Source organism: Chlamydotis macqueenii, chromosome 27 (genome assembly GCF_036417535.1).
Source record: "Chlamydotis macqueenii isolate bChlMac1 chromosome 27, bChlMac1.mat, whole genome shotgun sequence".
Lineage (NCBI taxonomy): Eukaryota > Metazoa > Chordata > Aves > Otidiformes > Otididae > Chlamydotis > Chlamydotis macqueenii.
Genome location: NC_141582.1, coordinates 3,634,606 through 3,648,360, shown reverse-complemented (window position 1 = coordinate 3,648,360; position 13,755 = coordinate 3,634,606). Strand labels below are relative to the sequence as shown.

Below are 13,755 nucleotides of genomic sequence, written 5' to 3'. Positions count from 1 at the left end.
GGTGTCAGCGCCCCGAAACGCTGCCCCGCGCCCAACGTCCCCCTCTGCGCTCGCCAGGGCGAGCGGAGGGGATCAAGGCAGGAGCCTTCACTCAACTACAAGGCAGGTGTCTGCAGAAGCCCTTGGCCCTCGCCACTGAACGAAGATCTGTCAGCCAGCAGCTGCGTTTGCTCAGCGGGCAAGGACTGCCTGTCACGACAGCACCACAGAACTCATTTTGACCCGCGTATCTCCCCTACTCCAAGAAAAACGCTCCTCAAACAAGAAAACCCACAACTCGCTCCAAAAAATCACGTTCTTCCCACCTTGGCGAAGAGCGGCCGCCCAGCGCCGCAGCCAGCCCTGGCAGCCACAGCTGGAGAGGCCGCGGGGCACGGGAGGCCCCGGCGCCACGGACAATGCCAGCCTTTATCGCGGCGAGTCAGATGGAAAGAACGGGAACCTGCCAGCTGGAACCCATTAACTGAAATGTTTGCCTTCATGTGCAGAACTTGCTCTCCCTCCCCATATTCTGAGCAGTGACAGTATTTACACAGCTGTTTAAAAACACCCAAAGGTTCCTGCCCTTTGTCTGGTAAAACATGACAATGATTTTCTGCAAACTTTACCAACTCCTAGATGCTTGCCGCTGAAGTTACCGTATATTTCACCAAGCTGGTTAGCACAGCGGGGCCAAAAGCTGCCTGCGGCATCCCTCGGCTGGCTGCTGAGCCGGCGCGGCCGCATCTGCCCTCCTCCTTCTGCCGGAGCTCTGCCTTCCTCTCTCCTGCGCGCCGGAAAGGGAGAACCGGCACCGTGCAGCGGTGTCTGCCAGCACAGCGCCCAGCCGCAGCGCCCCACGGCTCCACGCCTCGATGCAACCCCAGCAAACCTTCCCCTGCAACACTTTGTTAAAGGTTATCCATTAAAAAATAAAAAACAAACTGATATTAAAATTGAAGGCCATTTTATTGTCATAGCAAATACCAAAATAAAAAGGCTTTTAATTCAGTACGTAAGAAAATCAAAGACTGCACTGGTAAAGCATCACCACGCTCCTGCCAGCCGTTCGCAGCCACCAGCAGAGCCACAAACCTGTAGTTTCCTCCTTACGCAGAGTGGTTTTAAAATTCAGATCTTCAGTTCAAGATTTCAGGTTGTAAAATTAGGACGAAATAAAGAGACAGGTGGAACAAGAATGTACACGTAGTGACGGTTCTACTCTGGAAAATTAAGGAAATTATTCATGTAATGAAGAGACCTGAATGAAAACGCAACAATGGATTTTGGCTCGTGAAGACCGGCAGGATTTCAACTTTGCTTTTGCTTTTTTACTCTTATTACAATTCAACTGAAGTAGAAGAATACTTTAGCAGTAATGTTTTCAATTAAAAAAAAAAAAATCATTAAGACCTATCAATTCCAAGCTATCATCTTACTGTGAAGTCATACAAAAACATACTTTATGATACCACTTTGGCTTATTTGGGGCTTTTCACTAGTGAAAAATACTCTTAGGTAGGTAAAGGTAGGGTTTAGTTACTAAAGGAAGTCTCTACCGTGAACATAGAGGAATCCCAAATGAGATGCTCCTCAAAGGTCTGGGTACTATTACCTCCTTCCTAAGTTTCTGCTGTTCCCTGTTCATAATCTTTCCGCAGAGACCTATTTATGACAGTCAGCAATATTACAGCCTACCTACTGATGCTACTCTGACCACTGTGTTGTCTAATTCAGTGCGTAAGGCTGGAGATGGAACTTCCCTTAGCTCCTGTTTTCCAACAAATAAAAAGACGCACAGGAGATGGGACTTTTCTCCAGCAGAAACTGATGCTCGTCTTTTATTTTGCATTTTCAAGTCTCAACAGTCACTCTAACAGGGAAAAGAAAACTGAAGTCAAAATACTGGAACCAGTAGCAGAAATGAAGATTCCTACCTTAGTGTGATCGCCTTATTAAAAAGACTAATGCACATTTAGAACACTGAAGCGTGAAACCAAGTGCAGTAGGCAGCCAGCATTCGGGGCACAGGACTGTAAATGCCACAGGCTGGGCTCCGACAACTAAGTTAGCACTTACACTTAACCATCTCTTATGAGTACATTGGCCGCAAATTAGAACAGCGATTAGTAAACAGGCTCTCCTGCCAAGCGGCAGATGGATTAGGGAGAGGAAAAAAAAAAAGTTCTCTCTAGGCCTGAACTTTTGTCTTTAACACCCCTTCAAGTTTCGCATGCGTGTAAAGCAAAACCCTGTCACCTCTTTGCATCTGGTATGTGAAGGATTCCTCAGTTTTCTGAAGTGAAAGGTACGTTCTATCGTTCTGAGCACAAAAAGGAATCTTTGGACGGTCCAGAGATTCTTTTCTTGGCCCTGTGACTTTTCAGTATGATGTTTTGCGCCCTTTGCTCTACGAAATCTTCCTTTCACAAGATCTATTCAGAAGAAAACCCAGCCCAGCAGTAACTCGGTTCCATTCCTTTCAGTTTACCTGAATGTCCTCTATCTAATAAGACACCGTAAACACAGAAATCCAGTTGTCTTGCAGAGGCAGATCACGTACCGTAATGACCACGGGACGGGCCATTCAAGCAGCGACTCGCCAGCAAGGCTTTTTGCAAAGTCAGAGTCCCTGAGACAAAAATTCTTTTCTCCCTAGTTTTCTAACTATGACAAGTACCCTGCTTTGCAGCCTGGTTTCACTGGAAATCAAGCCCAGTTATCCACCGGCAGGACACTGCCTCCATCAGCACGCCTACGCCCCTCACCTAACTGCTGGCAAAAGCCTCAGAACACAGACTCCCCTTCCCCCCCGCCCCAAATATGACAAATGGAAAAGGAACCAGTGTTAAACGCAGACAACAAACAGTTTGGGCCCCTGTCTTTGTGACGCACAGCCTAAGGTTCAGATCCCACCCCGGGAACCGGGTAACCTGCAGGACTGCCGCTGAACTTCCGTAACTCACTGCGCAGGTGGTCTCAGCTGCCCTACCAAGGCAAAACACAGCGGCTCAGGCCTCAGCAAAAAGTGGTTTCGTGCGTTTGCTACGGCCTGCACCAAGAACGGACCCGGAGCGCAGACACGGGCTGTTAAGACGTCCCTGCGCCCCACACAACGGGCAGTAAACTGCCACCTGGACACAGTCCAGGCTTTCGAGCAGACTCGTGTAGTGTACAAAAGTCTAGCACCTTTTTTTTTGAAAGGGGTTTGAAATAAAGTATTTGAAGTTTCCAACAAGAAAAAAAAAAAACCCCAAACCAAGAGTTGTAGCAGCAATTCCCCTCCCGCCAAAACCTCAACATTTCTTTACTCCCAACTGCTACAGACCACCTCAATCCAAAATTAAGTACCCATCTAAGCTGGCTGCGGAACAGACAGTCTAGCTAGCCTCTCCAGAATGATTTGGTCTGTGTGTCCAGAAGCAGAGGTGTGCATCTAGAGGATACATCTGGAGCTGGCTGCTTAGATGTCATCAGAAAAAACACCCCATAAATACCAAAGTCTTTGTGTCTAATTGTCGTACAAAAGATTGAAAGAATTAAGTCCGATTCGTCTCTTTCAGTACAGGAAAGGGGGAAATGAAAAGGAACTTGCCAGTTCATGTTTCTTGCGATATAAAATGAATAGAAATCTCTTTTCAGTTGACATTATGAAGTAGTTTTCCATCCTCACTGGTTCCTGTCCCATCTTCTTCTTGGATTCCTTCTGCCAGTCCCTCTGCAAATTTAGTCTGGCTTCCCGCAGAGTCCATGAACATGTTGGGAATATCTTTGCCAAAATATATCTTGCTGTTTGCTGCGATAGCCTTGTACTTCATCAGCTGCAAGTACTCAGGAGTTAACTTCAGCTGCACAAAAAGAAAACGGATCACCAACAGCTTGGACTCAGTCAAAAGCAAATTCCTGTCACGAGCATGCGAGGCATCTACTTTTCCAGAACACCAGCAGGCATGCTCGTCCTCTCTTCGGCTGAAAAGACGGAGTGCCCAGAAGAAGGCTCTCTTTCAGTATCCCTACGTGAAGCTCTAAATCCCAGTGACTAAATGGCAAAATGAGAAAGTGATGGAAGCAGCTGGGAAAACGTTCAATCCAAACGTACCAGAGCTGGAGACGCTCGAAAGCACATAACTCACTGAAAGCCCTTGCAATGCAAGCTACTGGGAAGAAAAATACAACTGGCTTTTTTCCAGAGAAGAGACTGACGAGTCTGTTTCAGACAGCAGAGCTCATTCGTTCAGGATAATGACATTACAACAGAGAGGACAGAATAACTGGGACACAACTTGTGCACAAACATCCCAGACCTCTGTCCATTCTCACTGACCCTTACAAAACAGAAAGTCTTCCTGCTGGGACAGCCTGGGAACTTGCTGTAGGCAATAACAAGCCTGGCAGTTCTATCCATACAATTTCTCTCTTTCTAGGGAGTTTTTGTTGGGTTTGTTGTTGTTTTTTTTGTTTGTTTGTTTTCCTCCTTTGTTAGGACCAAAGCTTTGCCAGGCTAGTTTGTGTAGAACATCAGCTCCATTTGTTCTCTACCTGAACGCTTGTTTACTCCGAGCCTGTCTGTCACTCTAGAGATCTCCCAGCTTTGATTGCTTGCCAGCTTGCATATTGGCATGAATTGACATTTCTGATTACAGCAGCGTGAAAGGGCACTGCTGAAACTGATATCCCATCTGCAGAGGGAGTCACGGCCCTGTTAGCGTCTAGCAGAGCTGTCCCCAGAGATGACCAGGTATTTAAAGTATCCTGACATAAATTTATCAGTCCAGAGAAGAAAATGAATCTGCAAATAAGGATCTAATTGTTTCAGTCTCAATGAAAACTATTCTGAGAGGAGAAGCTTTGTTTTGCTTTTTTACTTAAACAATGAGACGCAATAAGCAAAAAATAAACACAGACTGCTCTTTTGCCGAGTATTTCTATACTCCCTAACGCAAGGAACCCTGCGTCGAGGCACAGCGTAAGAAAATAACCATACCTTGTTAGCCTCGGCTGCTTTCATGGCAGTGTAGCATTCAGCGTCAGCCCTTGCCTTCTCTCTTGCAAGAAATGCAGCATCTGGAAGAAGACACATGCTCTCATGGTCAGATTTTTATTTCCAGCCACGTTAGCACCACTTGCAGCTGGAAACTTTTTAAAGTGGCCAGGACCACATCTAAACTGTGCGGGATATAACAAGGGGAAGGGGGAACAAAACGGGAAACCCAGAAACAGGATCTCAATTTACATCTAAAACGCTGCAGGATGACAGCATTAAATGAGTAAATTGCATCTGCAACTGCAAAGGCCTCAAAGCATTTTATAAACATAAGGTTTTTATTACTACCCCTGTCATGCGGGCTGAGAACGCTCTTTCTTCTCCAGGCAGCCGCTAACTCTCGTGCTGAAAATGCAGCAACTGTTCCCCTGCAAAGGCGGTATTTACTCACGACATTCGCACAGGGCTCCAAGAACAGCACAGCAGAGTGCTCTACAGATGAAGTCTGTGACTGTGAATGCAATTCCCCAGATGGGATGTTGGAATACTGAGGGTAAGATTCTGGCACGGAAAGGCAGGCAGTTTTAACCTTTAAAGGCTCTGCCCCTTGGACAGATGTTGGAGAGCTGTTGCTCTGCAATATCAACGATTGCGTAAAGGGTCTAATCCTGCAGGAAACTGAAATTCCCTGACTCCTAGCAAAGACATTTAAGGAAAGAAATACTTCCCCTTTCTTTATTGCCCTTCTTTTTTCCCTCCTGACTTATCACCCATCCAACAATAACGATATGATATCGGGCCATCACGTCAAGGCAAAGAGGAGCGTAGCTGGTTTGATGTGATTCCTTCTAGGACAGGGAGCCACACTACTGTTGCACACTCCAGTCTGGATTTGAGAACTGCACAGCTGGATAAGCCATTTGTTTACCTATACTAGCACGAGTCCTCTGAGCTGCTACACTTAATCATGTAAACAATTGGATGGTTTGGCCCACGACTTCCTCTCTTTTGGCTAAAGTGAGCGGTCCCAGCCAGAGACACCAGAAAGAACGGGGGAGACAGGAATCCTCCGCCAGCGCAGAGTAGAACTGAAGGCCTGACACACGGTGACATACATTTATAAGAAATAAAAACCATTGTATTTCTGCACAGAACTTCTTACTGAGAAGCTGCTGATCTGTAAAACTCTTAATTGGCTCCTCAGTGGCCTTCTGCAAAGCTTGACAGGGCCTATAATGAATGTAATTGAAAATAAGGCTTTGCAACTCTGTGCTAGAAATGCAGACCCCTTTTCACACCCTGGAACGTGCTTGACAGACACATTTATTCAGAACTGAATTGCATTACATAAAGTTCTGCATATATGGGCTAAAATGAAGGAGTTCAGACCAGTAACTTCACCCCTGAGAACGTCAGCTTGGACTGAAGAGCACAGTCAATACACACGCTTCAAGAACTACTTAACTCCACGGCAAACTGCTTCAGGATCTTCAGATAAAACTAATCCACCACAAAACATTTACTGATTGGAAAGCTCACCACTCACCTTCAATCTCTGAAATTCGCTTCTCCGTTTCCTTTTCCATCACTTTCTGTCCATAAGTTATTTCGGCAACTTGTGCTATTTTTTCTGCCTCTGAAAAGAAAAAGAGCAGACCCACGTTGTCATCACGCAGGCTTCCTAATGCCACAAGCAACTTCACCCATGAAAGCCCTCACCACCCCCTTCTGGTAGAAATAATTGTGGGAAGAATTTTCAGCCCTCAGAATACATCAGCCTGCACTTGTGTGCAAAGCTGGAACCCACCTGAAAAACTCTGAGTTTCTCTGGAAGAGTTTCAGACCAGCAGCAAACAGACACAGCAGAGAGGTCACCCAGCACTGAACCAGGTGCATCCCTCCCCAGCGTCTGGGTTCTTTTTGCTGTCTACCCCACCACACCCCGCTATAGTTACTGCCTTCAAACAAAGATACAGACCGATGAGCGCTTTCTTCCTTTCTGTCTCCGCTTCCTTCTCCACCACCTTCTGCTTCTGTGCTGCAATCAGCAGCTTTGTCTTCTCGCTCTCCCTGGTGAGGCGGAAGAAGCCAGTTTCAAAACATGAGCTTAGTGAAGTGACCCACACCTCCAGGATGAGGGGTTGGCTCCGTCCTCCTTGGAGCACGCGTTCAGGGCTGGCAGCAGTCAGGAAAGGGAGGGCATGTCCCTGCACACACAGAGCTCTCTTCCTGAACCAATGTGTCTCTTCCTCCTCTCCTAAACCAGGGCATCTTCTCCTCCTCTCCACACTAGGAAGACTTTCCAGTCAAGCCAGTGTGAAACACTCCCTGCTACTCTCTGCAGGCTGCCGTAACGCCTTCTACAAGAGGCACAGACCATGCACATCCAAGTTGGTTTTGGCTACTGTTAATGAGGAAACGATTTAACCAATGAAAGAAATTAAAATCCTGTAAAGGCCTTGCCCTCACAGACATCTGTTCTTCCTCAGTGGGAAGTACACAGCTTTGAAGTCACCGAACGGCTCCATGCTTTTTACATGCTAAAGCCTTTTCTGTCTTACCGTTTTGTACATGCAGTAAGAAATTTTAAAAGTGTGTATATAAATAAAATACTCTGCTCCTGCTCCCATTCAGAGAAGGGAGATCAGAGTCAAGAACAAGTCTCTCTCCACACATACCCTGCTGTATTTACAGCAAAGGATAACCAGCTGATTTGGGGCTCTGCCTACCACGACCATACCACGCGGGACTTACCGCAATCCCAAAAGGGCGTATGAAACGCTAGGGAAGCAAGATGGATGAGGGGGATCTTGTTCTGGCCTACCCAGACTTTGCTGGCAGAGCGCTCAGACAATGCAAGCATTTCTGAACGATCAAGTGCAAGAGAAGGCAGCTGGCTCAGAGCATTGAAAAGGGATCAGTATGTCAAGTGCTATTAAAGAAAGTTATTTCAAAGCTTTGCAAGTCTCCAGCCTGTTGAATCAACAGCTTCTCCATCCTAGTCAAACAACAGGATTAGTGCTGGAATCTCTCCACCTGCCACTCACTCACGCACTCTGGGAGGCCTCTTGAAAATCGGGCCGGTGTCAAGGGAAAGGAGCCCCTGGGCAAATAATCTCTGTGCTCAGCGTTCAAAATGGAGAAATACCTCCTAACTCAGCAGCGACCGGCCAGCCGCTTACAGCGACAAGCACGTGCTCCTCTGGTGCGGCCTCACCAGGCCCATTCTGAACGGCAGCTCGGGGCGGAGAACAGGCCTGGCAGAGGGCACTCCGATCACTGCGTGCTGTGAAAACACATTAATCTGGATGACCGATTCCTTTGGGTAACACAAAGGTGCGTCTCAAGCACTTACATGAGCTCATAATTCCTCCGGATTGTTTCGGGGATGTTTGGCTTTGTAACTCGAACTGCCTGGAAAAAGAGAGCGAAGAAAACATAGGCAAGCAGCCAACAATCAAAAGCCAAACGGCCCCCGAGGCTGCAGAGGATGGGGGAGCTAACGCTTAGGGCACGCTCTGCCACACAAGGCTTTCACGTGCTGCAGAAACTGTGACCAGCTCCAAAGTCCACACAGCAAAAGCAGGCCTGAACGATCTCCTGACACGAGAGGAGATTACAACCTGGGTAAAGCAGTACCCAGAATAACACCAAGAGAAACCAAACACATCAGAGCAAAAAGGGGATGGAGAGGATACCGTTCTCATTCCTCAAGTTAAACAAAGTCTGCAGAATAAAGCAATTTTCTAAAAGAGATTCACAGCTTCCCATTTCCTTTTAGCCCTTACCCCTTCTTATGATCTGCACCTCAGACACCTCAAAGTGGAATCCTGATTACCTGTATAATTAATCCCGGGGCCATCGTAGTTAGGTCTTGCTGCAAGGCCAGTTTAAGGTTTTCATCAATCTGATCTGATTGGGAGGAAAAAAAAAAAGTTTACTAAAAGCCCCACAAGGCAACTTGCTGTCAACACGTACAGAATGAGCTGGAACAGCTTGGATTTCTTACTCCTGGGAAGTAAGTACAAATGTAAGTCTGATGTAGAAGTGCTGGGCTGAGAAAACCCATCCCTGACCCCAATCTCTCAGCACATCAAGCAGCACTGACCAGCGCCAAACACTTGGGACAGACTACAGGAACACGGCAGGCATAAAATTAAACTCTTTCCAGTTTCCTGTAATCTGCAGTTTGGAATCTTTCCGAGCCCGAAGTAGCACCTTTACGATAAAGAGTCTGAGTTATAACCCACTTCCCCACGGGTATCTTCCCAACTAGATCCTGAAGTAACAAGGTCCGGCTAAATCGTGACTGATTAGGAACTGCATCTGTGCCAGCAGGAGTCAAGGAAAATGGAAAGGCAGAAATGCGAAACGGCTGCACTAGTTATTTTAATAGGCTGGGGGAAAAAAAAAAAAAAAAAAAAAAGAAAAAAAAATCATCGGTAATGTCTGTTTGGCTCAATGGATAACAGTTAACTTCAGCGTCGCTAAAAAATGTCAAAAGGAAATACAAACCAAAACCCTGCTTCAATGAAAAGCTCTAAGGATAGCGGTGTTTCCAGTTGGGGCCTGCCGAGAAGTGCAAAGGGAAAATAAAAAAAACGTAACGGCCTTGAAAGTGATCACATCACACTCCTTGATTATTTGCTTTGGTCTCAGTTTCGCTATCTGGAACTCACATAATGAGACTCAGCCAGCAGTTCAGGAAACAGCTGTTATCAGTTTCCTGCACCTGCTCGCAGATGTGGGGGCAGAGAACGACACAAGCCTGCTTGAAACGGGCTGTGCCCCGCTTCGGAACGCCTGGGCCAGAAAACACGCAGCTCAAATAAAGAGCTACACGGCAGCTTACACAAGTTCCCTCTGTGCAAAGCAGTGGCTTTGAGTCCATTTCAAGCAGTTGTCGTCAGCAGCTGCCGACATCTGGAGACTTCATCGGCAAAGGAGCCGTACGCCCGCCAGCAGTCCCATCAAGGAACTGGAGGGGAACCGAGCCCCATCCTGTGCGGAGGTCTGTCAGAAAGCGGAGAGCCAGGCTGCTTGGACAGCCCAGTACGAACAGAGAACAGGAGTCTGCAAACACTCTGCTCTTTCAGGCACAGGTTCTGTCCGTTTGGGGTTCAAAATCACTCACAACAACACCTTGCCCACAGCCAGCACTGCTGTGGTGCTGAAATGCTGGAATGGACTTCTTGTCAGTCCAAAGCCACGAACAGAACGCTCAGCGCTGGCAGTCACTGCTCTGCTTCTACCAGGAAACAACAGCTTTTCTTCAGACCGCCTCTCGCAACGTGTTCTCCCAGCACCTGTGCTGCCTGATTTCCCAGCGGCCTGAAGCGAGGGAGGGAAGGTCAGCAGGCCCTCGCCAAGCAGTGCTGTCTTCCAGCGCTCGCTCAGTGCCCAGGCACCGCAGCAACGAGCACGACACAAAGCTCGTCAAACCCACAGGCCAGGGAGTGCTTGCTCACGCTTTTTGTAACAGCAAAGAGCGGAAGACTGGCTATTCCATCTGGAGTAGCCAACGCTGCGACTGATTCAACAAGTCACATTTGCTAAACACACAAGGAACGCCGCAGAATTGCCGCTTCTTTCCCTAAAGCCCTCCGCTGCTACTGGCAGGTTTGGGTGTGGATTTTTTTTGTTACAGCATACTGAAGCACTCAGCACCAAAATAACCGTAGCTGGCTAACAATCCTGACTCCAAACAGAGCACATACTGCACTAAGAGGAAAAAAAAAAGTTGGGGGCAGCGAGTTCTGCACCAACACACCACGCAAACAACCATCAGAAACATCACTCGAGGGAAAGGTCAGCGGGGCAGCTCACCAAACAGCTCGATGTACACCTCCTGCAGCGTGTGGACACTGCAGAACTGGTTCAGCTCGTGGTGAATCTTGTTGAAGATGAGAGCTTTGTCATAGTCGGCGGTGTAGTTCTTCACGATGTCGTACACTGCAAGAGAAGAAACCGGCGTTAACAGCTGGGACGCAGGGCTGTCGTGGGCTGGGCTGAGCGCTTGCAGCGAGAACTTTATGGCTCAGTCACAGCCGCAAGAGACACAGTGCCAGTCTGAAACGAGGAATCCACCCACGAGAGAAGCCTGCACCACAAACAAATAGCTTGTTCAGGGGAGTTTTATTTATTGCCAGCATTTCCCAACACCCTAACCCAGATTCTGTCACATGCTCCGTAAACAGAAGGACATCTAACTGGAAACAGCCCTACATCATCTACAAAATCTTCCTACATTATCTGCAAGCCTGCCAAGACGACAGTCAGACTGTGAGCTGCAGAATACAGAGGCTGCGTGGTCTGCAAAGCGCAGGGGAAGGGGATCCTGCAGCTGGGGTAAAGCAGAAGTCTCAAAGCAGACCACCGATGAGCCCCCGCAGTTATACCACACTCGTAACCAAGAGGACATTAAAAAAAACCTAAAGAATTTTTAAGAGAGGCTGCACAGGTCCTTCCGCCTGGGCCTCAGAGGCCGCTTTCTGCTCTCTGCCTCTTGCACGCCTTCACTGAAGCGTGAAGCCGGTGGGGCCATAACAATACAAATAATAAAAGCAATGGATGGTGTTCGGGTATTAGCGAAGCCACTAGCAGCATACAACAAGTACACGCAAGAAATAAGAAACACACAAAATGCCTGGGAGAGCTGGTTTAAAGTTGCCACCCAGGAAGTACGGGGCTTTAGGAGGTAGAGAGGGGAACACCCGGGATACGCCCCGGCTCCAAATCAGAGCACAGCCGGGCACAGCCTCTTCACCTCATCTCACACGAGCAGGAGCACACGCTCCGGACAGCAGGATTTGCACGGTCACAGGGGAAGAACTCACCTGCACTCTGGATGAGGAAATTCACCACCTCAATTCTGTCAAAATAAATCATCACTCCTCCACTGCAAAAGGAAGGAAAAGGAAAAATTTTTTTAAAAATGACGTTTGCGGGAGGTGTGTGCAGCCAGGCAGCTCTGAGCGGAGGACACTCCCCTCTAGCGTCCACATCCCCACCCAGCCAGGCAGCACGGCCGCGGCACTCCAGCGAAGCCCCAGCGCCCCGCTCCTTGCTCCAGGTTTCAGTTACACCTGTCTCCAGACACCGGATTGCGAAAGGTGGGCTCAGGCTTGGAGAGCTCGGCGCAGACCCTGAGGACGGCTGCACACAAACCATCCCAGCAGGGCTCATCAGCCTGGGCCGCGCATTACAGAGCCTTCCAGCAATTTCAGCTGGGGTGGTGGTGGGAAAGCCAGTGCGTGAGAACAAAACTACGTGTTTTCAAGCACCCTGGAGCAAGCAGTGAGTGAAAAAGGGAAAGAACTGAAGGTTTCTAGGAAAAATGAAGGATGGCAGGGAGCTGAACACCTCACCTGGTACCACAAGGAACATTTTTCACCTCGTCTGTCTGCAGCGTGGTCTGAAGAGAGATTTAAGAAAAGAGGCTTAAGAGACTGGCTCTTCCCTGCACAAATCCTGCTTGCTTACAAACACGTGGACCAGCCGCAGGTTCCTGCCCACATCTCCCCCTTCCACCCCCCGGGGAAACCACAGGGCCGAACCTTTGTCCCTCGCACAAAGCCCAGCGGGACAGCCCCCAGAGCCCCCTCTCCCCCGGTACCGCGCCTCCAGGACCCCCACTCCGCCAGCCCGGCACCACCGCCCAGCCCCGGGGTTTTACCGCAGCGGCCCTCAGCCCGCCGCGCCCGACCCACCCCCGCGGCGGGGCCCCGTTCCCGGCGGGCAGCGGCCCAGCAGCACCTGCACTGACTTGTAGGACGTGATGAAGGGCAGCATGAGGTGGAAGCCGGGCCCGCTGGTGGAGGTCAGCAACGCCCCGCCGCTGCGGAAGGGAGGAAACAGAGCGGCCGTGAGCGGCGGCCTGCGGGGCCCGGCCGGGCCGGGGGGGTTGGCGGGGAGGAGGCCGCGGAGCGCGCCCGGGCGTGAAGGAGGGGAAGCCGCGGGGCTCGCCTCACCGGTAGTAGACGCCGATGTGCCCCTCCTCGATCTTGTGGATGGCCGAGAGGAAGGCGGCGGCGAGGAAGCTGAGGGAGAGCGCCGCGATGGCGCCCAGCTGAGCCATGCCCGGCGCCGCCTCGGCCTCATCAGCCGCCCGGGCCCGGCGCCGCCCTGACGTCATCATAGCGCGACCGCCCCGCCCGCCGCCGCGGCGCCCCGCCAGGGGGCGCTGGAGGCGCGGGAGCGGCGGGGCCGCCGGTTCGAGACCCGCCCGCGCCGGCCGCCCCGCAGGGCCCTGGCTCGGGGGGTGCGCGGCCCCGCACCGCCGGGTCCCCGCTCCAGGGATGCGGGCTGGCGGGGTGCTCCTTGCGCCCAGGGAGGCACCCACAGCGGGTTCTCCCCTGCACCGACCTCTGGCTCACGCGTGGGAGCCGGCACAGGCCTCCCGTGGGCCCGACACGGCCCCGCCACCCCCGGCCTCCCGCTCCCCAGCACCGCGGAGCCCCCCACCCCGTTCCCCGTTTGGGCCTTGTTTTTTTGGGCAGACAGAGCGGCCACAACGGGAAAAGTGGCAGGCCGGGCGAAAACATATTCAATCTTCCACCCCTGTAATTGGTGAAGGGGGCTTAAAACACGTGGGAGAGGCATATAAAATGCCAATAAAGAGAATAATTCGATCTTTACACGCGATAGATCTCCCAGGGTTATACATAACCAACCTGTCAGGAGGATTCAGCGCCGTTCAGAAATCAGGAACGAAATATCCGCAATATTTGTCAATCCAAATTTTACAGCTCTTAAATAAGCGCAAAAGGGCGCCAGAGATGAAATACACCCTG

General features: G+C 50.1%; 1 protein-coding gene across 1 annotated transcript; it reads right to left on the bottom strand.

Annotated features, from left to right (window-relative positions):
• Positions 1-929: 929 nt before the first annotated feature.
• ERLIN2 (ER lipid raft associated 2) lies at positions 930-13,063 on the bottom strand. Its single transcript, XM_086767755.1, has 11 exons — positions 12,934-13,063; positions 12,719-12,800; positions 12,331-12,377; positions 11,800-11,861; positions 10,790-10,915; positions 8,802-8,875; positions 8,319-8,377; positions 6,942-7,033; positions 6,510-6,599; positions 4,964-5,043; positions 930-3,827 (listed from the first exon to the last, which is right to left on the bottom strand). The coding sequence occupies exons 1-11, from the start codon at positions 13,038-13,040 to the stop codon at positions 3,618-3,620; spliced, it is 1,029 nt and encodes a 342-aa protein (XP_086623881.1). The 5' UTR covers positions 13,041-13,063; the 3' UTR covers positions 930-3,617.
• Between the last annotated feature and the right edge of the window lie 692 nt (positions 13,064-13,755).